At 46.2% G+C, this 27,061-nt stretch overlaps 1 protein-coding gene across 2 annotated transcripts in view; it reads left to right on the plus strand.

Moving 5' to 3' along the window:
• Window positions 1-304: 304 nt before the first annotated feature.
• The window catches only part of ANKRD33B (ankyrin repeat domain 33B), a 106,565-nt gene continuing 79,808 nt past the window's right edge, over window positions 305-27,061 (plus strand). The window contains exon 1 of one of the 2 annotated variants that reach the window (XM_039527954.1): window positions 305-900. In XM_039527954.1, the coding sequence (XP_039383888.1) occupies window positions 472-900 (429 nt within the window). In that variant the 5' untranslated portion in view covers window positions 305-471. The remainder of the gene's footprint in view (window positions 901-27,061) is intronic. The other variant, XM_039527955.1, reaches the window with a different exon arrangement.

The following is a 27,061-nucleotide window of genomic DNA, read 5'->3' on the forward strand; positions in this document are numbered from 1 at the left end:
TGCTCTCAGGGGCTCGCGGGCTGAATTGTGGGGGGCGAGGAGGGCTCAGGGAGTGAGTGTGCGCGGCTCGGACTGGGTGTGCTGTGCAGAGGGGGGTGGGAGGGGCTTAGTGGATGTATTGGGGGAGGAGCTCAGTGAGTGGGGGGTGTATCCATGGGGGCCCCTCAGTAGGCGAGGGGTGTGTGCGTGGGGGTAGCTGTGGGGGGGGGTCCCTGTGGATGAGGTGTGGGGGAGGGGTAGCTGTGGGGGTCTCCCTGGGTGAGGGGTGGGGGAGTAGCTGTGGGGGTCTCTGTGAGGTGTGGGGGGACAGGTAGCTGTGGAAGTTTCAGTGGGTGAGTTGTGGGGGTCTCAGTACACTGGGGTGCCCCCTTCCCTCTGTGGAGACTGGGAACAGCATCTGTGTCAGTGTCCTCCCCTTGGGAGGGGCAATCCCCCCCCAAGCACCTCTCCCAACTCCCGGGTGCGGGGATCATGGTGCTGCTGTCTGGGGATGGGACAGGTGCCGGGGAGTCACGTGGCCCTGGGGGGAGTCTGAAGGGGGAGCAGCAGCAGGTCTGGCCCAACTCAGGGGGGGAGAAGGATGCGCGGGGCCTGGAGGGGGAGCAGCAGGAACAGGTGGTGGCAGCGGTGGCGGAGGAGGAGGAGGACGACTATGAGGAGTACGAGGATTTCTCCGAGCTGCCCGACACCTGCAGCATCGCCTCGGATGATTCCTTCTACCCACCTTGTACTGAGGAGGATGAGGAGGAGAGCTGGTCCCTGGGAGAGTCGGATGTCAGCAGCCCCGAGACGCTGAGCCTCTTCCGAGCCTGCTGCACCAACAACGCCGTGGTGCTGAGAGCGCTGATGCGCCAGGGGCCTGAGGAGGAGGAGGTGCGGGAGACGGACCGCAACAACCGGGTGAGCCAAGCGTGGCCGGGCTGCAGCCCACATCTCCCCTGTGCCCTGCCACCTCTCATTCAGTCTCCAGCCCCACACACAGCCCAAGCCTTGCCCCACTACTGCCCCTGGGTACCACCCATTCACACAGGTCCCTTCCCTGCCCTGTCTCACCCTCTCGCTTCACTCACTCACAATCACACCAGAATTTCTCCACCTTCACATGCATCAGATCCCACTGCTCCATCCTGCTCAGCTTCCACCTCATACACACACTCTAACCCTCTCTTCAGCTATCCCCCAGTCTCCTGCCCAACACACTCTGAATGCATCCTGACCCTATGCAGACTTTATACCATGCCCATCTCTGTAGCATCTGAGCTATTGTTTTCCAAGGCTCTCTGCAGACTCAGGCAGACATCACTGCATTGTTCACACTCAAGTCACGTTCTCAAGCTTTTCTTTGCACTCACAAGGGCTAGAGCCTTTAAAAAAATAATAGCTGATATTGTGATGTAATCATGACTCCAGGATTTGGGGGCTTTCCGGTGTAGACATATACTGCCTGTACCTTAATCTGACCCTGTACATCCTCTTTGGCCTCCATTCGTTCAGCACTAATGCAACACTCCCAACACACACCCAGACTCTCTCTCCCCAAATATGCCTTCCAAACCCCAATGTGTACATCCAACACCCCTAAAATTCCCTTTATTATGCTTCCTAAACATACACACCACACTGGTCTCTTCTGTCCTCTCCTGTCTTCCAACAACTCCCCAGACACCCAGTAATTTTGAAATACTTTTGAGTTTGGCTCCTGTATTCTTTATACACTCTTGGCTCCACTCACACACTTTCCATATATCTCTAAAGCCATCCTTGGCCTCCCACACTCCTGACTCCGCCATTCAAACACACCTGGCTATCCCACACACCCAAATTCATCCTCTGTCTCCCCATACATACCCATGCTTCTGTCACACATCCTAACCCTCATGCCTGCACCCACACCTGACTCTCCTATATGCTCTGTCCTCACATTCTGAAACTTACTCAGCTTCTGTAACACCCAAACATGCACCCACCCCCTCATGTGAACCTATACTTGTTTGCTCACTCAGAGGACATACACCTGAATATGCTGGAAGTAGAAAATGAAGGCATTATGGTATCACTTGCTTTGTAGGGGTTTTAGGGAGAAGCATGCATCCACATTCCTAGATGGGATAGGGACACAGACCAAGTAGTACCCTTATGCACAAGAATGGAGAAAAAAAAGCATAGACCTTAAAACACACACTGACTAACATAACTTTCCATTCCCCTTGGACAAATAGGGCTCCATTTAAAAGAGGGGAGGGATGGTGGTCAAGTTTCCTTACTAAAATAAATGTTTTACCCATGAAAGTTTGAAACACCAGGTAATTTCCCAAGCTCGTCTTCTCAGTTTTATTTTTAGTTGGTTTCTTGTTCAAACAGATTTGTAGAAGGAATGACTTTATTACTAATTATTTTTATTTGCCAGAAGTAAACCAGCTGCTCTCCTGCCCTATCCCTGCATCAGGATACTTTACATTTCTTATTGATCAAGGTTAATAATTTTCTCTTTCTCTGTCTTCTCTCTCTCTTTACAATACTATTTATTTATACTAAAATATAAGCATTCTCTCAGCTTTGAAAATATCAAACAAGGTTTAATGAGTTTCTAAGCTAAAAACTGAGCATCTAGGAGTATTTTTTTCTGATTTCATATACATCTATATGTATTCTGGTTTCAACAGTTTTGGTTGGTCAGGCACTCAGTTTGATTAATTGGTGGGACAGATTTCTTTCACTAAAGCAGATGATATGTAATAGGCTCAGATGAGCTGCACAATGAAGATTCACAGCAGTAACTCCAGAATTAAGATTGACAGTTCCAATTAAAAGCCTAATTTGACACTCTCCACCTCATTTTTGCACACAGACAGAAAATCTCCCCCAATTTTTTTCAGCTTGAAATTGTCCATGCTTAGGAGATCAGATAGGATAATTCTGAAAGAAAGCCAGAGTATAATAAGGCAACTCATTTTCAAGTCCTGATCAAATTAGTGGCTTTTCACTGTTTGACCTACTTTGACCTCAAGACTTCAAAATAATTTTTACTTATTTATCCCAATTGAAAACTAGTGCAGTTTTAGTCTTTTGGAATTCACAAGTCTTTAGACACATAGTTCCCCCCAACCCCATGACCATTATAAACTCTCATGGAAGCCTATAGATCTGGGGTTGTCAAACTTCATTGCACTGTGACCCCCTTCTGACAACAAAAATTACTACACGACCCCAGGAGGGGGAACTGAAGCCTGAGCCCACCTGATTTGGGTGGGGGGCCAAAGCCAAAACCCCAGGGTTTCATCCCCGGGCATGGGGCCTGTAACCTGAGCTCCGCCACCCTGGGCTGAAGCCAAAGTCTGAGCCCAGGCAGTGGGGCTCGGGCTTGGGCTTGGGTCCTGGGCCCCAGCCAATCTAATGCCAGCCCAGGTGACCCTATTAAAATGGAGTTGTGACCCACTTTGGGGTCCTCACCCACAGTTTGAGAGTCGTTGCTATAGATATTAGAAACTCTTTGGTATTGTAAACTCCATGAACTCTGTTTTGGAAGGGAGAGGCTCTTGCACATGAGAAGAAGTTTAGTGGAGTGAGAGTTTTGAGCCTCAGAAGGGAAAGAGAGGGTCTGACTCAGGGGCCATGATGAGGCTATTAGTGAGCTCTGAAGCACATATTGCAGGAGACATTGCTACAGAGCTTATAATATCCTTTCTATGGAGTTTATACAGACAGTCCAGCAACACATGTGACATTTATAAATAGGTTACTCATGGACAAAACTTGTTTTTAAACTTAACTCCCCAGTAAAGTGAAGGGTCTGGCCAAGTTTATAAACTCCACTTCTGTTCATAGTTTCTAAGCATCTGTGACTGACAACTAATTTCAAGGAGACCATGCTATTTCACCAGAGTAGTATTTGATTCCAGAACCATGCTTACTTGTGTTTCATTGAACAGCATAAATGTCTTTATAGGTATAGTTATACTGTCAGGAGATAAGAGTCTAAAGTGTGTTTTTTATTTTCATAATTTAAAAAAAAATACTTTCCTTAAATACACCATGAAAAATCATAAACAAAACACCTTATGAAGATTCAGTTATGATTGTTACAACATATCAATTGCTTTGATTAAAATCCTCATTGGAATATTGTAGTTACCTTTAAAAATTTTGGTCTATTTTTCTTTTATGAGTTCTTAAATACCCACCTGAGAGCATTAATGTAAGTATCTATTTTTCAAAATTTTAGCCTTAAAACAAAAGCAATTCTGAGTTGTTTACATTTATGAAGAAACAAAAGTCTGAAAATTCTAAGTTAATGTCCACAAATAAACTTAATTCTTTCCCTTCCCATGTCCTTGAATTCTATGTTCCAGAGACAGTCTTATATCCCTCCACCACTCATTTCATATATTTCCTTTATGAAGCACATACTTTCCTTTGAGGGGGGACAAGAAGGGATTAAAGGCCCAGTTAGTCATATTCACTTCACCTGGGCAGTAATTAGGTAGTTACTTGGCAGACAGAGAAGGGGGGGAATAAGGAAGAATCAGATAACTCAGACACCTGGGCCTTATAAATAAGCTGAGAGTGTTCATCAGGGAAAGAAGCCACAGGGAGTAGATAGGAAGGCTGTTTCCTCAGAAGGGTTGATGTGCCAGAGATCCTTGGGATATGTCCACACTGCATCTGGATGCAAGCCTCCTAGCCTGGCTACACAGACTTGCGTTAGTAAGACTCACACTAAAAATAGTAGATGTTGCTTTGAGGTTGTGGCTTGGGCTGAGCTCGGGCTCGGGCTCGGGCTCTCAAGTTTGTCCTTCCTCTCTGCCCCTCCCCACCCCGTGCTACCATTAACATAAGAACATAAAAATGGCCATAGCTGGGTCAGGCCAAAGGTCCACCCAGCCCAGTATCCTGTCTACCGACAGTGACCAATGCCAGGTGTCCCAGAGGGAGTGAACCTAACAGCTAATTATCAAGTGATCTCTCTCCTGCCATCCATCTCCATCCTCTGACAAACAGAGGCTAGGGACACCATTCCTTACCCATCCTAGCTAATAGCCATAATGGACTTAACCTCCATGAATTTATCTAGTTCTCTTTTAAACCCTGTTATAGTCCTAGCCTTCACAACCTCCTCAGGCAAAGTGTTCCACAGGTTGACTGTGTGCTGTGTGAAGAAGAACTTCCTTTTATTTATTTTAAACCTGCTGCCCATTAATTTCATTTGGTGGCCCCTAGTTCTTATGGGAACAAGTAACTAACTTTTCCTTATTCACTTTCTCCACACCACTCATGATTTTATATACCTCTATCATACCCCCCCTTAGTCTCCTCTTTTCGAAGCTGAAAAGTTCTAGCCTCTTTAATCTCTCATCATATGGGACCTGTTCCAAACCCCTAATCATTTTAGTTGCCCTTCTCTGAACCTTTTCTAATGCCAGTATATCTTTTTTTGAGGAGAGGAGACCACATCTGTACGCAGTATTCAAGATGTGGGCGTACCATGGATTTACATAAGGGCAATAAGATCTTTTCCATCTTATTCTCTATCCCTTTTTGATTGATTCCTAACATCCTGTTTGCTTTTTTGACTGCCGCTGCACACTGCGTGGATGTCTTCAGAGAACTATCCACAATGACTCCAAGATCTCTTTCCTGATTAGTCGTAGCTAAATTAGCCCCCATCATATTGTATGTATAGTTGGGGTTATTTTTTCCAATGTGCATTACTTTACATTTATCCACATTAAATTTCATTTGCCATTTTGTTGCCCAATCACTTAGTATTGTGAGATCTTTTTGACGTTCTTCACAGTATGCTTTGGTCTTAACTATTTTGAGCAGCTTAGTATTGTCTGCAAACTTTGCCACCTCGCTGTTTACCCCTTTCTCCAGATCATTATGAATAAGTTGAATAGGATTGGTCCTAGGACTGACCCTTGGGGAACACCATTAGTTACCCCTCTCCATTCTGAAAATTTACCATTTATTCCTACCCTTTGTTCCCTGTCTTTTAACCAGTTCTCAATCCATGAAAGGATCTTCCCTCTTATCCCATGACAACTTAATTTATGTAAGAGCCTTTGGTGAGGGACCTTGTCAAAGGCTTTCTGGAAATCTAAGTACATTATGCTTGAAACCCTATGCTCCAGCCCAAAGGGATTTGGACTAGCCAATTCTTGCAGCTGGTCTGCAAGGGGCACCGGATCTGAAAACTCCTGCAATGTCACACACTGATACAAAGAGATGCACGGGTGGTGAGTGTTTGTCCTTACACTTCTCCATAGCCTACCTAATAATCTATGAACTGTATGCTGTCTAGGAGCCACCTACCAAAGGTGTAGCCTTTTCTTAGCTTCCTGCTGTGAGCCAGAATCAGTAGCATCCAGTCTGATAGCTATCAGGTGCAGCCCAAATATGGTTACACTCCCTTGCCACATTCCCACTGTAGTTGAGACAACAGTTTTGCAGTCATTGCCTGCATAAGTTCCTCAAACATTCACCCACCTCACCGTTCCGCGATCCTCTTTATGCAGAGTACAAAAACGGCACTATATAGTACTTATATTTTCCTCCCTCCTGCTGAGCCTGAGACATAACCATTTTAGAAATCCACTGTGACCCTATATAATGTTCCAATGCTAGCTGAAGATCCCAGAGGACTTAGCCTCACTCACCAAAACTTCTAACCTCAGGTATTCTATATAGTCTATGGCAAAACTCCTAATTGACTTCAGTGGGACAAGGATTTCATCCAGAATGCCTTATGTAGGTGGCAATTTACATCATGTGGCTAATATACACTATAGAGGAGAATGGGGGCTGTTGATCCTTAAATTTAACTTAGAACTTCTGGACTTTCAAGACTTTAAAACAACACCAAAACTTTAATATCCTAAGAAAGTTTTTAGTAGAAATCTCTGATACCCCTTTACAACCTTGTCTGTGTATCTCTTGTTCAGTTAGAAAAATTAAATTTAAAAAGTCTATGTAACTGAGTTGTTAAACATTTGATTCGGTCAGGGCAGAGCAACTTTCTTTAAAAAAAGGTAGCCTTGTTTCTAATACATATGGCAATTATCCTCCTAAAATAAATATTTATAACTATGGCAGAAAATATATTAATTATCTGCTTGATATTTCCATAACTTCCTTTTAGAGTTGAGCCTCTCCTCAAAATCTGGTGATGCAAACGTGCTATTATTCCTTCCTCCTCTTCAGTTCTTCACTTTCTTTACTTCATAGATCTCCCTTGCAGTTCTGTCGAGTGCAGAAACCACCACACGCAACACATGCAATTAAGACATTATTTATTATTTTCATAGGTTTAACACTGCATTTTGAGAATATCATGTTTGTGATCAGATTTTTACCCCATTATGTTAGAAAGTTTGAAGATAAAATATTTTCCATGTTTTCGTCCCCTCAGAGTTCTTGCATGTATCAACAGAATACCATTGACCAGCCTTATTCTATGCTGACTTTGCTTTTTCAGGGGTGAATGGCTTAAAGTTCTGTGAAACAGATCATATTTTTCTGGCCTTTGACTGTTTCTCTAGAGGCAGAATTTTGAAGGCAATTGTTGTTCACCATTAGCTAAGCTCCTATTGTGTTACCTTCTCATTAGTTGCTTGCTGCTAAGTATCTGCCAATAAAGATATACACCGGGGAAGGGCACAGACACACCAAAAACCCATAGGTATCTATTAGTCAGCAAACAAAAAGAGGTTAGGATCAGAGTTGTGTGAATAACTGATTTTTTTGGTTTGCTGGTCAAAAAAATTGGAAAAAAAATCATTTTGAGTTAATCACAAAAAGTTTTTGATGAAACAAAAATGCTGAAAAAAATTTGATGACAAATTGTTTCATTTTGGAGGATTTTTTTAACCTTTTTAAAAACAAAGATTGAGGTAATTTGGTGAATTTATGCACAGATTTGAAAAACGTTTTGGTTGACCTGAATCTCTAGTTTTTTGGTCAAATAAAAATGTTATCCAAAAAATTTCACCCAGCTTTAGTTAAGATCACATCAGCCTGGGAACCCAGGATCTCCGAAAAGCATGTTATAGAAATTTGGGTTGGTGCCAACCATTGACATAAGTAGGGTGGAGTTGCGGGGGAAGGACTTTCTAGGGGATGTTGCAGGGGAAGGACTTTCTAGGGGATAAATTCTGTTGGAGAGATCCACAGTCACATAAATATTGAGTAGAAATGCTTTTGTGCCTGCAATGTGGATCTGGTTGTGGCTATACAAAGAGTTTTCAGATCTTCATTGCCCAAGTAGTCTCCCCTTGGACCAATAGGTAGTTTCATACCTGAGGCTACAGTCAAACATGTCATTGCACAGTACTGTATGCCTTGCTCTGGCCAGCAAACATAATGACAGCTCTTTAGCCAGGCCTCAGAGTGGTCTGTAATTCTGTGCAGCTACAGAATTTGTCTTTGTCAAAGGTTTCTGCTCCAGAATTTGTGCTTTTAAACAAAAAATGTTTCCAGTGTTGTAAAGACTGAAAATATGAATAAAATGGAAACCAATGCAGTCTTCCTGAACCTTCAGACTGCCTGGAAAAACAACTCAGGCGTGAACTGCCAAAAATCATTGTTGCCAACCCCAGTAGTTTAACAATAATGAATCAGACCCACAAAAAACAAGAGATTGGCTCAAGAAGATTTTTAAAAAGATTAAATCATATTTAATATTGCCAACTCTTGCAAATTTTCAGTAACGTGATTTTGGCCTTTGCTGCAGGCAGCTCTTACTGGAGAAGCCATCTGAGCTCAGGCACTGCACAGATACACAATAAGAGTTTTCCCAAAGAGCCTACAATCTAGTGCAAAGCATGGTGGTGAGTTTGTGATATGGAAGCTGGAACTGATAGAGAGGATACAAAATAGGATTGCCAGTTTTGGTTGGACATATTCCTGGAGATTTAATCACATGACATCATCTCTAAATAAAGATTAATCTTTAATTCCTCGAGACTCCTGGCAACCCTAATACCAAACCTCCATCAGACTTGAATAACGTTTAGTCTCAGCTGACCTGGGCAGGATTCAATTTGGTGACAGGTGCTCTATTACCAACACCCTGAGGCATCCAGGAACACATAACTAATGCTAGATTTTTGAGAATCAGATTTGCTATCTGGCAAGATAAGTTTATAAAAAGAAGTTCTGACCTTTTCCCAGTTTACACAGGCAGGGCCTTCTACTCTTGGGACATGGGCAACATCTCTCCCACACTGCTCTCAGTCCTGGTCTACGGTACAGCGTTAGGTCAACATAAGGCATCTTACATCGACCTATTTATGTCAGTGTACACACAACAGCCTTGCTCCCACCGATGTAAGTGCCTGTGATGTTCCCCTCTGGTGTTATCTGGACCGGTGATCTGCCAGGTCACCCCAATCCTTGACTCTGGGGAGCCAGCCTTACCCTGCTCTGCTGTGAGAACCCCCACTCCTGGGGTGTTTACACACAGCCTCTGGCATGTAAGCTGCTCCTTGGATTGTGCAACTGAATGACACTAGCCAATACCTCCAGTGCCAGACACAACCCTAGGAATCTCCATCTTGCAGTGTCCAGTTATGCCTGGTGGATACTACAAGCTTATGAGTCCGTCAGTTTAACAAAGAAATTGGTATGTACCAGGCTTGTTATCCCAAGGGGAGTCTCTGACACGCTTCAAATCAAACACACTGCTTCAGGTAAAATAAACAAACAGATTTATTAACTACAAAGATAGTTTTTAAGTGATTATAAGTCAAAGCATAACAAGTCAGATTTGGTCAAATGAAATAAAAGCAAAACTCATTCTAAGCTGATCTTAACACTTTCAATGCCCTTACAAAATCAGATGCTTCTCACCACAGGCTGGCTGGTTGCCCTTCAGCCAGGCTCTCCCCTTTGATCATCGCTTCAGCCACTTGGTGGTGATGTCTGTAGATGTAGGGGGAAGAGAGAGGAAGAGCATGGCAAACATCTCTCCCTTCTATCATGTTCCTTCTTCCCTCTTGGCTTTGCCTCCTCCTTCCCAGAGTCAGGTGAGCATTACCTCATCGCAGTCCCTAACTGACCAAAGGAAGGGCTTTAAACTAGGTTCACTGGGGTAAGGAGACCAAACCCCTGAGGTAAGTGGGGAAGTGGGATACCGGGAGGAAGCACGAGCAGGAGCGCACAAGAGAGGAGAACTCCTGCCTCATACTGAGAAAGTAGGATGATTAGTGAGTTATCTTAAGTTCCTATACACAAATGCAAGAAGCCTGGGCAACAAGCCGGGAGAACTGGAAGTCCTGGCACAGTCAAGGAACTATGATGTGATTGGAATAACAGAGACTTGGTGGGATAACTCACATGACTGGAGTACTGTCATGGATGGATATAAACTGTTCAGGAAGGACAGGCAGGGCAGAAAAGGTGGGGGAGTTGCATTGTATGTAAGAAAGCAGTACGACTGCTCAGAGCTCCGGCATGAAACTGCAGAAAAACCTGAGAGTCTCTGGATTAAGTTTAGAAGTGTGAGCAACAAGGGTGATGTTGTGGTGGGAGTCTGCTATAGACCACCAGACGAAAGGGATGAGGTGGACAAGGCTTTCTTCTGGCAACTAGCAGAAGTTACTAGATCGCAGGCCCTGGTTCTCATGGGAGACTTCCGTCACCCTGATATCTGCTGGGAGAGCAATACAGCGGTTCATAGACAATCCAGGAAGTTTTTGGAAAGTGTAGGGGACAATTTCCTGGTGCAAGTGCTGGAGAAACCAACTAGGGACAGAGCTCTTCTTGACCTGCTGCTCACAAACGGGGAAGAATTAGTAGGGGAAGCAAAAGTGGATGGCAACCTGGGAGACAGTGACCATGAGATGGTCCAGTTCAGGATCCTGATACAAGGAAGAAAGGAGAGCAGCAGAATATGGACCCTGGACTTCAGAAAAGCAGACTTTGACTCCCCCAGGGAACTGAAGGGCAGGATCCCCTGGGAGAATAACATGATGGGGAAAGGAGTCCAGGAGAGCCGGCTGTATTTTAAAGAATCCTTATTGAGACGTATGGGCTGGATGAATGGATTATAAGGTGGATAGAAAGCTGGCTAGATCGTTGGGCTCAACGGGTAGTGATCAATGGCCCCATGTCTAGTTGGCAGCCAGTATCAAGCAGTGTGCCCCAAGGATTGGTCCTGGGGCCGGTTTTGTTCAATATCTTTATTAATGATCTGGAGGATGGCGTGGACTGCACTCTCAGCAAGTTTGCAGATGGCACTAAACTGGGAGGAGTGGTAGATACGCTGGAGGGTAGGGATAGGATACAGAGGGACCTAGAGAAATTAGAGGATTGGGCCAAAAGAAATCTGAAGAGGTTCAACAAGGACAAATGCAGAATCCTGCACTTAGGACGGAAGAATCCCATGCACTGCTACAGACTAGGGACCGAATGGCTAGGCAGCAGTTTGGCAGAAAAGGACCTAGGGTTTACAGTGGACGAAAAGCTGGATATGAGTCGATAGTGTACCTTTGTTGCCAAGAAGGCTAACGGCATTTTGGGCTGTATAAATTGGGGCATTGTCGGCAGATTGAGGGACGTGATTATTCCTCTCTATTCGACATCGGTGAGGCCACATCTGGAGTACTGTGTCCAGTTTTGGGCTCCACACTACAAGAAGGATGTGAAAAAATTGGAAAGAGTCCAGCAGAGGGCAACAAAAATGATTAGGGGGCTGGAGCATATGACTTATGAGGAGAGGCTGAGGGAACTGGGATTGTTTAGTCTGCAGAAGAGAAGAATGAGGGGGAATTTGATAGCTGCTTTCAACTACCTGAAAGGGGGTTCCAAAGAGGATGGATCTAGACTGTTCTCAGTGGTACCAGATGACAGAACAAGGAGTAATGGTCTGAAGTTGCAGTGCGGGAGGTTTAGGTTGGATATTAGGAAAAACTTTTTCACTAGGAGAGTGGTGAAGCACTGGAATGGGTTATCTAGGGAGGTGGTGGAATCTCCTTCCGTAGTGGTTTTTAAGGTCAGGCTTGACAAAGCCCTGGCTGGGATGATTTAGTTAAGGATTGGTCCTGCTTTGAGCAGAGGGGTGGATTAGATGACCTCCTGACATGCCTTCCAACCCTGATATTCTATTATTTTAAGGGGGTGACTCACTCGAGAATCCAACAGTGTTCTTTGTTCCTGTGAGGCTGAGCTGGATTTGTCCCATACATTCTCTGATGAGGCGTGAACTGCCCCTCTGCTCTGTGAGAGTTTTTGCCTGGGCTTGCTTTAAGCCACGAGGACACATTCTCAGCCTCATAACTATACACATGAAATTACAACCTGTAACATTACTATAACATTTCTATAACAACAATGCTCAGTGCATCATGAGCCTTCTGAAGACACCTGATATGACAAACTTTGAATTAGATAACACACAATTAAATTATAAGGATGAACATGGGGGTGCTGGGTGTTCCACCAAGATACAGACTGTTGCAGTGCCCTGCTATATTGACAATAACCCCACCTCCACGAGACGTTTATGTTGGTGTATAGTTAGGGTGACACAGTGTCTGTGTAGATATTGTGTTACTTATATCTATTGGCTGTCATTTTTGCTGGGCTACTGCCCAGTCTCTCCTCCAAGCCAGACTGCCACTCAGCTCCCTGCTCCCCGCCGGGGATGGGGCAGCCGCACTGGGTTTCTCGGCTCCACCCTCCCCGCTCGGAATGGGGCAACCGACCAGATACTGGGAGCTGATCGCCCTGCTGGGAGCCCATGTGCCCTCCCAGGGACTCCGCTCCCACTGGGAGCTCCACGCTTGGAGTCTGGTCGGCTGCCATGCTCCTGACAGAAAGTTGAGAGCACGGGGGTGGGGGGGGGGGAGAGAGGAGAGGGGGCACATTCCCAGCGGGGAGGGGAGAGCCACGAAGCCTGGTGTGGCTGCCCTGTTCCCGGCAGGTAGGGGAGAGCCGGGGGCAGGGGGTTGGCAGCCGGGCTCCCGCCAGGGAGCTGTGCATGGAGCTGAGAGCCCCGGCTCTCAGCCACCCACGCTGCTCCTTTGAAGCCAGTGGAAGTACTCTGGTGAGGACATGAACCACCAACAGGAGAAGTATCAGAGGGGTAGCCGTGTTAGTCTGGATCTGTAAAAAGCAACTAAGAGTCCTGTGGCACCTTATACACTAACAAATGTATTGGAGCATGAGCTTTCGTGGGTGAATACCCACTTCATCAGAGGCATGTAATGGAAATTTCCAGAGGCAGGTATAAATATGCAGGCAGGAATCAGTCTAGGGCAGTGTGGACATAACCACTACAATAATTTCTGGGATGGCTGTAAGTCAGCCTAATGTAGGTTGACTTAAGTTTACAGTGTCAGACATGCCCTCAGTATCAAACATGTTCTAAGTCTACTGCACTTTATCTTAAAGAAACAGCTCCCATTAACCAAATACCAATAATAAATAAATAACAGTAAAGCTAATTTTTGAACAATTTCCACATTCATCTTTAAATACATTTTGCAATATAAATTCATTCTGAAACTATAGTAAAGAACAGATTGATTAGACACATAGATGAACACTATTTGTTGGGAAGAGTCAACATGGTTTATGTAAATGGAAATCATAACTCACCAATCTACTAGAATTCTTTGAGGAGGTCAACAAGCATGTGGACAAGGGTGATCGAGTGGATATAGTGTACTTAGATTTTCAGAAAGCCTTTGACAAGGTCCCTCACCAAAGGCTCTTAAGCAAAGTAAGCTGTCATGGGATAAGAGGGAAGGTCCTCTCATGGATCAGTAACTGGTTAAAAGATAGGAAACAAAGGGTAGGAATAAACGGTCAGTTTTCAGAATGGAGAGAGGTAAATAGTGGTGTCCCCCATGGGTATATACTGGGACCAGTACTGGTCAACATATTCATATGTGATCTGAAAAAGGGGGTAAACAGTGAGGTGCCAAATTTGCAGATGATTTAAAACTACGTAAGATAGTTAAGTCCAAAGCAGACCATGAAGAGTTGCAGGGGGGTTGCAAGGCTACTTTAGGGGGTAATGGTATTGCCATTCTCACTTTTGCAGTGCCTTCAGAGCTGGGCAGCTGCAGAGCGGCAGCTGTTGGCCAGGTGCCCAGGTCTGAAGGCAGCTCTCAGCCAGAAGCAGCACAGAAGTAAGGGTAGCAATACCATACCATGCCACCCTTACTTCTGCGCTGCTGCCTTCAGAGCTAGGTGGCCAGAGAGTGGCGGCTGCTGACTGAGGGTCCAGTTCTGCAGGCAGCAGCGCAAAAGTAAGGGTGGCAATACCATACTGTGCCATCTTTACTTCTGCACTGCAGCTGGCAGTGGCTCTGTCTTCAGAGCTGGGCTCTCAGCCAGCAGGGAGCACTCTACTCTCCTTGCCACAGGAACAGCAGGCCCGGTAATTCTGTGATTGTCCAGTGGGTATGTCTGGGCACTACAGGGGGATACTCGGAGAACTCAGGGTTCAGAGGATGCTCAGAGAACCACTGTCCCTCATGCATCGCTAGGCTGCAGGGAACATCTAAAACAAAATCATAACATGTATTCTAGAGCCTAAACTCAACTACCATGTGCTCTTTTGTCTAAGACCCCAAAGTCTTCAGAGCATTTTTCAGCCAGGATGGGCTGAGACCCTTCTTTCATGAGATCAAGTCCTTTGGCAACTTGAACCCCCAGTTATCCTTCATCAAGGGGAGACATCTGTTCCCCAGATACAAGTTCATTGTCTTTACTCCTAAACAGAATAACCTCTGTTCTTGGTTGTTGTTTTTTTTCCTGCAAGCCCCTCAATCTATTGATTAGCATTTCACTCAAATTGTGAATACTCAATTTGCACATGATCGGACAGAGAAAAAGAAGCATATGCCTGTCAGGAATATCATCGAATCATAGAAGATTAGGGTTGGAAGAGACCTCAGGAGGTCATCTAGACCAACCCCAACTCCTTCCAGGGTTGCAAATGTTGTAATGCATGAGGGGGCAAGGGATTAAACCAAAACTAACTATTCTTCCTGTTGGAGAGAGTCCAGCAGAGTCTATTCTTCCCGTTCCCCCCACAGACAAGTAGGGGGAGGGATAGCTCAGTGGTTTGAGCAGTGGCCTGCTAAACCCAGGGTTGTGAGTTCAATCCTTGAGGGGGCCATGTAAGTATCTGGGTCAAAAATCAGTCTGGGACAGCACTTGGTCCTGCTGTAAAGGCAGGAGACGGGACTCAATGACCTTTCAAGGTCCTTTCCAGTTCTATGTAAAACAGGGCTGCATCCAAACCAAGGTCCCATAGGCCCAGTGGTGGCACAGTCTGGAAGGGCAGGTACTGAGCAATGTGTCTGCACACGGAGTTCAGGAGTCCTGAGCAAAGTTCCAGTCCAGTGGTGGGTCTTGGGTGCTCCTGGTTGTCTTCAGCACCAGTGAACTTTCCCCCAACAAACCCCTCTGGTGCCCTCTTCTGCCGCTCTCTGCAAAGCCACACAGAGCGACCACCTCCCCACTTAACTATCTAGCAGCCTCTCTCCTTGTTCCCAATGCAGGGTCACAAGCCCCTGTGGGTGAGTGTGCTACCACACCCCTATGTTGCGCACCCTGGGCTCTCCTTCACAGAGCAAAGAAACTTCTGAGTGACTTTCATCTCCATTAAAAAAAAAAAATGGAGAGAGGATTATTAGAAGACCTGTGCCGAGGGGCACGAATCCCAGTAACCAAAGCTGTGCTGGTGGCGGGGTTCCCAGAAGAGATGGAACCAAATGAAATTGAGAAGAGCCTAGATGCAGCTGAAATACTGGGGGGAGTAAAGGTCCACACCCGTATTTACAACCACAAAGTGCAGGGCATGGTAGCACTATGTACTCACTCCAAGGAAGCAGATCTTGATAAAGTGCCCAAAGAGGTGCAAGTAGCAGGTATCCCCTGGACAATTCTGGGGGCAGAGCAGTCCCCTCCTAGTGTGCCTGTGTCACTTGAGGTGGATTCTGTAGCACAGAAATTGCAAGCTCTGATGGTGGATGAGAAGCGGACAAGAGAAGAATTAATATTGGCATTAGGAGGGGCTCCCAACACCTGCAGCACCCAGCCTAGTGGGATGGGCCAAAGAGTGGGGAGATGCTCTCAAAGATGCATTGAAGCCGGTATATGACAGTGCTCCATACAAGTGGTTACTTTCTTTCTCAGGGATGTCACCTGTACCCTCAGGGGAGGATGATTACGAGACGAGGGAGAGGGAGAGGCAGTCAGCAGGCCCTGGAAAAGTGAAGCAGGGAGAACCTGCCTGCAGCCTGAGGAGGACAGGTCCGATCAGGGACAGCCCAGGACAGGAGCCAGGAGGAGCCCTGTGCCAGGGAGGAATCGCCTGAGAAGGACAGGCCAGAGCTGGATCCAGTATCACAGCTACCCAAAGCTGCATGGGGCTGTGAGTACTGGGGCTTGTGACCCTGCATTGGGAACAAGGAGGGAGGCTGTGAGATAGTTAAGTGGGGAGGTGGTTGCTCTGTGTGGCTTTGCAGAGAGCGGCAGAAGAGGGCACTGGAGGGGTTTGTTGGGGGAAAGTTCACTGGCACAGAAGACAACCAGGAGCACCCAAGACTCTGCACTGGACTGGAACTTTGCTCAGGACTCCTGAACTCTGTGTGCAGACACATTGCTCAGTGTCTGCCCTTCCAGACTGTGCTACCGCTGGGCCTATGGGGCCTTGGTTTGGACGCAGCCCTGTTTTACTGCTCCCCTTATATCTCTCTTTGTTGTATTTCTCCTCTCATCCCTCTGTAAATAAATATCTCCCTTTGTTATATCCATTGTACTTTTCCTGTGGGTGTGGGTGTTCACTCGGGGGTGAGGGGGTGTTGGAACAGGTGCCCCTGGGGTGGAAGGGATTTCTCCTGCTGCATTCCTGTGTGCGCCTTCTCTTGGCCAGAGCTGCTTGCAGAGCAGACTCCATCTTGGCTACAAGGGCGCTAAAGTTACACTTGCAATAGATATTAAGGAACTAAATCTTCCCCACCAGGGTTTTATCAAGCTGGGTCTTAAAAATCTGTAAAGATGCAGATTCCACTCCCTCCTTAGGTAACCCATTCCAGTGCTTCACCACCCTCCTAGTGAAATAGTTTTTCCTAACATCCAACCTAGACCTCCCCTACTGCAACTTGAGATCATTGCTTCTTGTTCAGTCATCTACCACCACTGAGAACAGCCTAGCTCCATCCTCTTTGGAACCGCCCTTCAGGTAGTTGAAGGCCCCCTAATCATTTTTGTTGCCCTCTGCTGGACTCTCTCCAATTCGTCCACATCCTTTCTGTAGAGGGGGACCCAAAACTGGATGCAATACTTCAGATGTGGCCTCACCAGTGCCGAATAGAGGGGAATAATCACTTCACTCGATCTGCTGGTAATGCTCCTACTAATGCAGCCCAATATGCCATTAGCCTTCTTGGCAACAAGGACACACTGTTGACTCATATCCAGCTTCTCACCCACTGTAATCCCCGGGTCCTTTTCTGCAGAACTGCCGCTTAGCCAGTTGGTCCCCAGCCTATAGCAGTACATGGGATTCTTCCGTCCTAAGTGCAGGACTCTGCACTTGTCCTTGTTGAATCTCATCAGATTTCTTTTGGCCTAATCCTCCAATTTGTCTCGGTCACTCTGGACCCTATCCCTACCCTCTCCCCCCATCTTCTTGAACTTGCTGAGGGTACAATCCATCCCATCATCCAGATCATTAATGAAGATATTGAACCAACCCCTGCAGGACTCCGTTTGATACGTGCTCACCTTTTGGTGACCTGCCCTAACTCACAGACCTAGAGAACATAATGGTTAGTATACATACCTAGCTCCTTGCCTATTTTCCTTACATACATCTCACAATGATTATGATGACCAGTGTGACATAGGCTTTCTGTAGAGACCTTATATGATATTCAGTGGTGAACTAATATGGAGATCCCAGACCCAGGGGACCCCTGTAACCCTCATGCATCCCTGTGCCGTGGGCACAAAGAGGTCCCTGGGTCACAGTAATTGAAATCAATGGAATCTCTAATTGAAGACTTTGTGTACATGAGAAAGCTGCACCAGGGCAGTATGTAGCTTTTAATGAAACCAAGCAGATGGCAGTCAGCCAGCTTCATTGAAATGTTTTGGAGGCTGCTGCATGTAACAAGGGTTCCATGGGATTCTTCCACTCGTACATAGCTTTTTATGCAAGATCCACACGTCTTTTGCTTTGCATGCAATAACTTCTTGCAATGGAGAGCCAGTAGAACAGTAGCTATAATGACTTTATTTTGTTCCCTCATCTCTTCTCTAAAGTAAGCAATTGCTCCCCTTTCAATCTCTTCATAAGGAAATCTTCTAGTGCCTCCAATCATTTTCATTATCCATCTGAACTCTTCTGTTACATATTTTTTTGCAAAAGGCTGGCCAGAGCTGCACAAAGTATTCCAGGTGAAAGTGTGATTTATATAATGCCATTATATTTTCTGTATTATTTTCTATTCCATTTTTTATACATCTTCACTGTTTGTTTGCTAGTTTGACCTCTGTTGCACGTAGGTTATCACTGAGCTGTCCAGATCCATAGATTCAAAGGCCAGAAGGGACCAGTGTGATTGTCTAGTCTGACCCCAGGTATAACACAGTCCACAGAATTTCACACAGTCCACAAAGATGCATAGGTCTTTTTCTTGAGTGGTTACAGTTGATTTAGAACCAAACACTGTTTATGAGTAGTTCAGACTATTCCTTCCAATGTACCCCATTACCTTGTATTTTTCAACACTGAATTTCATCTGCTACTGAGCCAGCCAGTCACCTAACTTGGAGGTGAGGCAGTCCTTGGAGTGCAGCAGGAATTAGGAACAATGAGTTAGGATTCCTGCAAAGGCCACATTCGGGCATGGGCTTGTTTCTAGACCATGTAGTAGGGGGCATGGATCCTAATAAGCTGTGCTGTGGAGATCTGACTTATTTTGGAATATAAAAAGGATGAGGGGGGGAAGACCAAGGTAAAGAAAAGAAAGGTGTGTGGGGACATACACGAGTACAAAAGAGGGAAAGGAGGGCGCGGTTAATGTACGAGACGGAAGATAGATTGTTGTGAAATCAAGGAAGGGAGAACTGAAAGCAGGGAGAAGCTGGGAAGGCAAAGTGGAACATAGTGAAGAGAGAAAGGAAGAAAATAAGAAAATGTTCAGAAGATAAATGTGTGAGAGACAAAGAAATAGAATGAAATAAAGTAGGGCTGTCGATTAATCACAGTTAACTCACGTGATTAACTCAAAAAAATTAATCATGATTAAAAAATTAATCTTGATTAATCCCAGTTTTAAATCACACTGTTAATCAGTAGAATACCTTTTGAAATTTATTAAATATTTTGGAATGTTTTTCTACATTTTCAAATATATTGATTTCAATTACAACACAGAATACAAAGTATACACTGCTAACTTTATGTTATTATTTTTTATTACAAATATTTGCACTATAAAATTATAAACAAAAGAAATAGTATTTTTTCAGTTCACCTCAGACAAGTACTGTAGTGCAATCTCTTTATCATGAAAATGCAACTTACAAATGTAGATTTTTTTTTGTTACAGAACTGCACTCAAAAATAAATCAATGCAAAACTTTAGAGCCTACAAGTCCTCTCAGTCCTACTTCTTGTTCAGCCAATTGCTAAGACAAACATTTACATGAGATAATGCTGCCCACTTCTTATTTACATCACCAGAAAATGAGAACAGGCATTTGCATGGGACTTTTGTAGCCGGCATTGCAAGGTATTTACATGCCAGATATGCTAACCATTTGTATGCCCTTTCATGCTTTGGCCACCATTCCAGAGGACATGCGTCTATGCTGATGGCGCTCGTTAAAAAAATAACGCGTTAATTAAATTTGTCCTCTGGAATGGTGGATGAAGCATGAAAGGACATATGAATTTTTAGCACAGCTGGCATGTAATTATCTTGCGATGCTGTCTGCAACAGTGCCATGCGAACGCTTGTTCTCACTTTCAGGTGACATTGTGAACAAGAAGCAGGCAGCATTATCTCCTGCAAATGTAAACAAACTTGTTTGCCTGAGCGACTGGCTGAACAAGAAACAGGACTGAGTGGGCTTGTAGGCGCTAAAGTTTTACATTGTTTGTTTTATTTTTGAATGCAGTTATTTTTTGTACATAATTCTACATTTTTTAGTTCAACGTTCATGATAAAGAGATTGCACTGCAGTACTTGTATGAGGTGAATTGAAAAATTCTATTTATTTTTTTCTTTTCTTTTCTTTTTACAGTGCAAATATTTATAATAAAAATAAATATAAAATTAGCATTGTACACTTTGTATTCTGTGTTGTAATTGAAATCAATATTTGAAAATGTAGAAAACATCCAAACATATTTAAATAAATGTTATTCTATTATTGCTTAATCGTGCAATTAATCACACAGTTAATTTTTTTAATTGCTTGAGAGCCCTAAAATAAAGGAAACCAAGCAAGTAGAGGACAAAAAAAAAATTAAGAATATGGAATTTGAGCATTCTCCAAATGGGTATTTTATATCAAGTCAACTATTTGGTCTTATGGAGCTTTTTGTCAAGCCTAAGAATGATCAGGGGTACAGTCAAGCACAGATTGACTCCTCATCTGATAAAATATGGTTAAATTTAAAATCACATGAAATTATAACAAGGTTGGTGGTCAGAGAGATTTGTTATCAATGATTCCAAGGACAAGACTAAAAAGAAAGCTATTTGTAATATAATGTGCTTTTAATGTAGTCATGAAATATAACCTCAATATGCCTTATTGCATTTTCCAGGAGGCTGTTTGAGGTTAGCTTTGCAATGCTGTTTTCAAGCTGTAATTCTACTAATGAATTAAGGCAGCAGCTGTGCTCCTTACCACCTCCTTCAACCCTTTATGAAATATAAGTTTATATTCTTGGCACAGGACTTTGGTGGAATTACTGACTCAAGAAACTGTACTCGTGTCCTCTCTCTCTTGGTATTTCAGTGAGATAGAAAATCGTGGTTAAAAAAAATCCAGATTTAGAAAAGTTTTTTGTGGTGCATTGAAAACTGTGTTAAAATTACACGCCATAACTAAGTTTTAAGAGGTTTCCTGGTCCTGCTTGCAGGCTAAGGGGCTCTGTAGGGAAGTAGCAATTTGTGTCTTTGGGTATGGCTACACTTGAGATTTGCAGTGCTGGGAGTTACAGCGCTGGTCGTACAGCTGTGTAGGGACAGCGCTGGTGTGTGGCCACACTCACAGCTACCAGCGCTGCAGTGTGGCCACATTTGCAGCATTTGCAGCGCTGTATTGAGAGGTGCATTGTGGGCAGCTATCCCACAGAGCACCTTGTCGCATTTTGGCGCTGAGTATTGTGGGAAGGGGAAGGAAGGGTGCGGGTCATTCCGCTTCCTCTCCCAACGCCCCATGGTGCATCGCTTCACATCCCAGCAGTCACAGTTTTCCTGTCCACGTTTCTTGCCATTGTGAGTGCAGCGCGATTTCTGTGTGAAATGGAGCCTGAGCTGCTGAGGACTTTGCTCATGAGTGTCGCCAGCACATCACGTTTGGCAGTTGAGCTATTCCTTCAGTTCCAAAGTGACAGTGAGGAGTCAACGATGATCTGGAGTCGCCTGACGCGTGTGACATGAAATTGCTTTTGGCGGTAACGGAAATGCTCAGCACCGTGGAACGCCGCTTTTGGGCTCGGGAAACCAGCACTGAGTGGTGGGATCACATCGTCATGGAAGTCTGGGATGACGAGCAGTGGCTGCAGAACTTTCGCATGAGAAAAGCCACTTTCATGGGACTGTGTGCTGAGCTCGCCCCCACCCTGCGGCGCAAGGACACGAGATTGAGAGCTGCCCTGACGGTGGAGAAGCATGTGGCTATTGCAATCTGGAAGCTGGCAACTCCAGACAGCTACCAATCGGTCGCGAACCAGTTTGGAGTGAGAAAGTCGACCGTTGGAATCGTTTTGATGCAAGTTTGCAGGGCCATTAATCGCATCCTGCTAAGGAGAACCGTGACTCTGGGGAATGTGCAGGACATTGTGGATGGCTTTGCAGAAATGGGTTTCCCTAACTGTGGAGGGGCGATAGATGGGACGCATATTCCTATTCTGGCACCACCCCACCTAGCTTCCGAGTACATAAATCGGAAGGGGTATTTCTCTATGGTTCTCCAGGTGCTTGTGGATCACTGTGGGCGTTTCATTGACATTTACACAGGCTGGCCTGGAAAGGTGCATGATGCACGCATCTTTCGGAACAGTGGCCTGTTCAGGAAGCTGCAGGACGGGACATTTTTCCCAGACCAGAAAATCACAGTAGGGGACGTTGAAATGCCCATTGTGATCCTTGGGGACCCCGCTTACCCGTTAATGCCTTGGCTCATGAAACCCTATACAGGGAAGCTGGACAGAAGCAAGGACCGTTTCAACTACAGGCTGAGCCGGTGCCGAATGACTGTGGAGTGTGCTTTCGGCCGTTTAAAAGGACGCTGGAGAGCGCTTTATGGGAAGCTAGACTTGGGGGAAAGCAGCATCCCTGCGGTTATATCCGCGTGCTGTACCCTCCATAATATTTGTGAAGGGAAGGGTGAAACATTCAGCCAGGCATGGACCAACGTGGTACAAGTCCTGGAGGCTGAATTTGCACAGCCAGAGAGCAGGGCTACTAGAGAGGCCCACAACAGGGCTACAAGGAGTAGGGATGCCTTGAGGGAGGAATTTGAGGCTGAAAGCCAACAGTAATGGTTTTTGCCTTAAACGGGAGTGAAGTGCAGTGGGTACAGTGATTTTAAGTGCCTGTGGTTTCCTTGGGGTTTGTTATCTATCACTTTATACAATAATAAAAACTGTTTCATACGCCAAGAAATCATTTATTAAAAAAAAAAAGTAAGTAAAAGGGCAGGGGGGTTGGTTGTTGAACTGTACATTCATAGGTTTGCATATGTACTGCCAGGAGTGCTGTGCACTTCAGGATTATAATGCTGCATGGTGATGAGGGTTGAGTGCAGAGGGTAAGGGTCGTAGTTGTCTGGGCTCATAGGTGACCGTACAGGTGTCAGGGGCAGCTGGTGGTGGTGTAGGTAAGAACCTGGATGGTGGGGAACGGGGTTTGGAGCTGACATTGGTGCACAAGGGCAAGAGGTTTGGGAGTGGGAGTGGGGGTTGGCACGGTAGTGCTCTGCCTGTATGGCTACCAGTGACTGGATACAGTCCGTTTGGCGCGCCATGAGGCTTATAAGCTGCCTCATGGTTTTCTTCAGCGACAACTCCTTTCTCCTGGTTTGTGTTTCTTTCCATTGCTGCATTTTGTCTCTCCATTCCTGCGTAGTTTTATTGTCTCTTGCACACTGATTCATAACTGCCTTCACCAAATCTTCCTTGCTTTTTTTAGGATTCCTCCTTAGGTTTTTAAGCCTTTTTTCAGTCTCTGATAAGGCCGGTCCATTTCTAGGACTAGTCAAGGACACTAAAAAAATACAACAAATGATACATTTTAAGAGAGCCTGCATTGTGTATAATCTCAGTGAGGTAGTTTCCAGTCTCACACTGTAGCATTCCTCACACATTCCAAACACAACTAGAGAATTCACAGCCTCGCAGACATGGTGAGTAATAGGGTAAGACATTAGTGTAGAAGTTAATCAATCCTGGAAGATATGTTCCTGCTGTGGGTTGCCTGCCTGGGAAGGGGTGCTGATTGGTTCAGGGATGCACTGGTGTTTCTGTGCTTTGGGAAAAGCAGAAAGCTGCTGTTGGGACCTGCAATGAAACAAGTGTCCCTTCATTTCCCACAGGAGTTAATCCTTGAAGATATCTCCCTGCTGCGGGTTACCTGGGAAGCAAGGGAGGGTCTTCTACAACAATGCGGATTCCGCCCTGGCCCCTACGCAGCTTGCCTGTGTGCAGCAATGGTCCCCCCACCCCACCTGGAACAGTGGCGCGGACGCGTTAGCCTGACTGGGACAGGGACCACACTGGCTCTCCCTTTAAACTTGCTCAAGCGCATTGCCTATGCTCTTGCTGAAACTTTTGAAGAGATTATCGAGGCCGATTACTGCGACGTGATAGACCACATCAATGGGATATTCCACGTCTAGGCATGCATGCATGCAGCCATACCCCGCCCCCCATCCTCTTCCAAAACATTTCCATTGCAATAAAAGCTGCTTACCTGGGACTTGCTCCTGTGATTCTTCTTCACCAAGTTCCAGGTGCTGCGACTGGCTAGCTTCCTCCTGGCTTGAGAAGAGCTCCTGACTGCATGCCTCCTGGGACTCCGGGGTGTCTCCCCCCACCGCAGTACCCTCACTGTCTGTTTCGATCCCACCCTCCTCCTCCCTCTCCTCTCCCTGCTCTGAACTGTCCATCGTGGTCCTCGGATTTACAGTGGGGTCACCCCCATAAATCGCATCCATCTCCTTGTAAAAATGGCAGGTCGTGGGGGCAGTGCCGGAGCGGTGGTTTCCCTCGCGTGCTTTGCAATAGGCACTCCGCAGCTCCTTTACTTTAACCCTGCACTGCAGTGCGTCCCGGTAATGGCCCCTTTCCAGCATGGCTCTTGATACCTGGGCAAAGGTATCATAATTCTTACGGCTAGAGCGCAGCTGTGCCTGCACAGATTCCTCACCAAAAACACTGATGAGGTCCATCAGCTCGCCATTGCTCCATGCTGGGGCTCGTTTGGCACGTGGAGGCATGGTCACCTGGAAAGATTCACTGATTGCACTCCACACCTGGCTGAGCAAACAGGAAGTGGATTTTTAAAATTCCCGGGGCATTTAAAGGGCGGGTCACCTGAGGCCAGGGCAGTAGAGTCCTCGGCTGATGAGCAGAGTGGCTGAACAGGCATTCTGGGATATATCCTTATACCCTAGAGGCCAATAACAGCGCTGGTGTGTGGCCACACTTTACGACCAGTGCTGCAGCACCAGCGCTGCAATGCTTATTCCCCAAGCAGACCCAGGTGTACGGCCAGCGGTGCAGCCAGGGCGTTGCAGCGCTGGATGCAGGGCGACTCTGGCACGCTGGTGCCTAGGGCGGCAAAAAATCTAGGGCCCCTGCGCCGGGAGGGCGGGCGGAGGGGGGTGGGACCCGCCATGGCGCGGCAGGCGGCAGGGCGGCCGGGGGCAGTGGGCCTGCGCAGGCATGCACCGGCGAGGCGCGTGGAGGGGCGCTGCTCTGGCCTCCCGCGCTGGACGACCCGGCGCAGCATGACCGGGCGCCCGGGCACGCACGGCGCAGCGGCCGCGCGCGCCCATGTCATGCCTCCGGGCGGCCCTCCGGGCTCCGCCCCGAGCGGGAGCCGAGCCGGGGGAAGGGAGACGCGGGAAGGGAGGACCGCCGCAGCGGCGGCGGGCGCGCGCGCGCGGCGGCGCCGCGCCTTGGGGGGCCTGGCTGGATGTGCCCTGCAGGTGTGGACAGTTACTAATTGCAGCGCTGGAAAGCCTCCACCAGCGCTGCAAATCTCAAGTGTAGCCATACCCTTTGACTTCAGCAGTCCGTCTGCAAAGAGCCAGCCTGGAGCAAGGAGGGTTGAATTGTGCTTCTGTGCCTTGGGTAGCAGCCTGCTTTCTCTCTAATTGGTTGGGGTGTGAAAATTTTCTGGATTCTAAGAGATAAAGTTGTTTTATGTTGCAATCTTACAGGAAGAGTATCTGTTTTTTTTCTGTGTGTATATGCCATGAACATAACACTTTAAATTTTATTTACTGTTTGATGGTTTAAAAGGCATAGTTCAAAGTCATTTCTTTAGAGACTTGATTTATGTCTATTAACACCGTATAACTGCTAGGAAAATTAAGGCTGAAGTTCCTTCTAACATTGGAGTCAGATGGCAGAGCAGGATTAGAGAAAAATGGTGGGATTAGAGCATTTTAGAAGTGATAGAGTGACTTGAGAAAAAAACATGAAGAGCATACATTTCCTTAGTAAATTCAGATTCCATTCCTGCTAGAGTGGAGATAGAAAAGGAAGACGACTTTTCCAGCCTCATGCCCTAGCATTAGAGTTCCAGAATACCATGCAGCAGACCTACACTTTTCACTCCAGGCTGGCCTCACAGGAGGGGAGAATTTGAGAGGCACCCTGGGATGGGGAAGAGAAGAGAATTATTCATGCCATTCAGTGGTGTTCCTGTGAGCTAGCTACATGAGGAAATAAGAGTTTTCAAATCCATCTGTCATCCCCCGTAACATTACTCTGAATTTAAACATTGTGGGACCTGGAAGATCACAGTGCAAAGTGACCTTAAAGCTGCTCCCTAAAGGGGCAGTTGAGGATACCCTCAGCATGGGGGAATCCTGAGATAGCGTGAAGTTGGCATAGCTCAGTACCTGGATGTTTCCATGCTGCCTGGGAGTGGGAAGGAAATGTGACAGGCACTGAAGAAGGTGGAAATGGAGGGTGATGTGCTTCACTCATCCCCGGATGGCAGAAGTCTCTAAGGGGTTATGCTAGTTGGCATCAATTTGGCCCTTGGCCAGGCCCAGGATCAGCAGAGACATGAAGGTGAGAGAGGCACATTTGCCTCTCCCCTGTCACCCTCTCACAGATGGGAATTGAACCCTGTCAATTGCAATAGGTAGATGAAGACAAACTTGTCCCGCACTTCATTTCAGAAAGCATTGTTGCAGCGAATTAAAAGAACTTTTTGGGGATATGTCCTGGACCAGCTGCTGCTTTCCAGGGTGTTTCCCTGTCAGGCACTCTATAAGGCAGAGTGATCCTAGTACAATTTGTTACAAATCTTCTGTGATCTCCCAGATCTTTTCTGTGCTGTGTAGTCTGGTATCTTCACTGGCAAAGGAGAGCCTCAGAAGTGCAAAGTTTGAAAGGAACAATACTGAGCCCAGTACTGCTGCATTTTACAGGCCCTAGGTGAAGAAGCAGAAGGAAGAGAAGCACTTTCCTATTCCAGGCCCCTTCCAATCAAGGCCTCCTTCTTCTGTATGTTCTCATTACACAACCTTGCTCCAACTTTGCCCCCTCACATCCCTGCTTACGACCCACGCCCTCCCCGCTATGGCTGCTGTGTGGTGGGCCCAGTGAGGGATAAAAGGG

The sequence above is a fragment of the Mauremys reevesii genome, linkage group 2, assembly GCF_016161935.1.
Source record: "Mauremys reevesii isolate NIE-2019 linkage group 2, ASM1616193v1, whole genome shotgun sequence".
NCBI lineage: Eukaryota > Metazoa > Chordata > Testudines > Geoemydidae > Mauremys > Mauremys reevesii.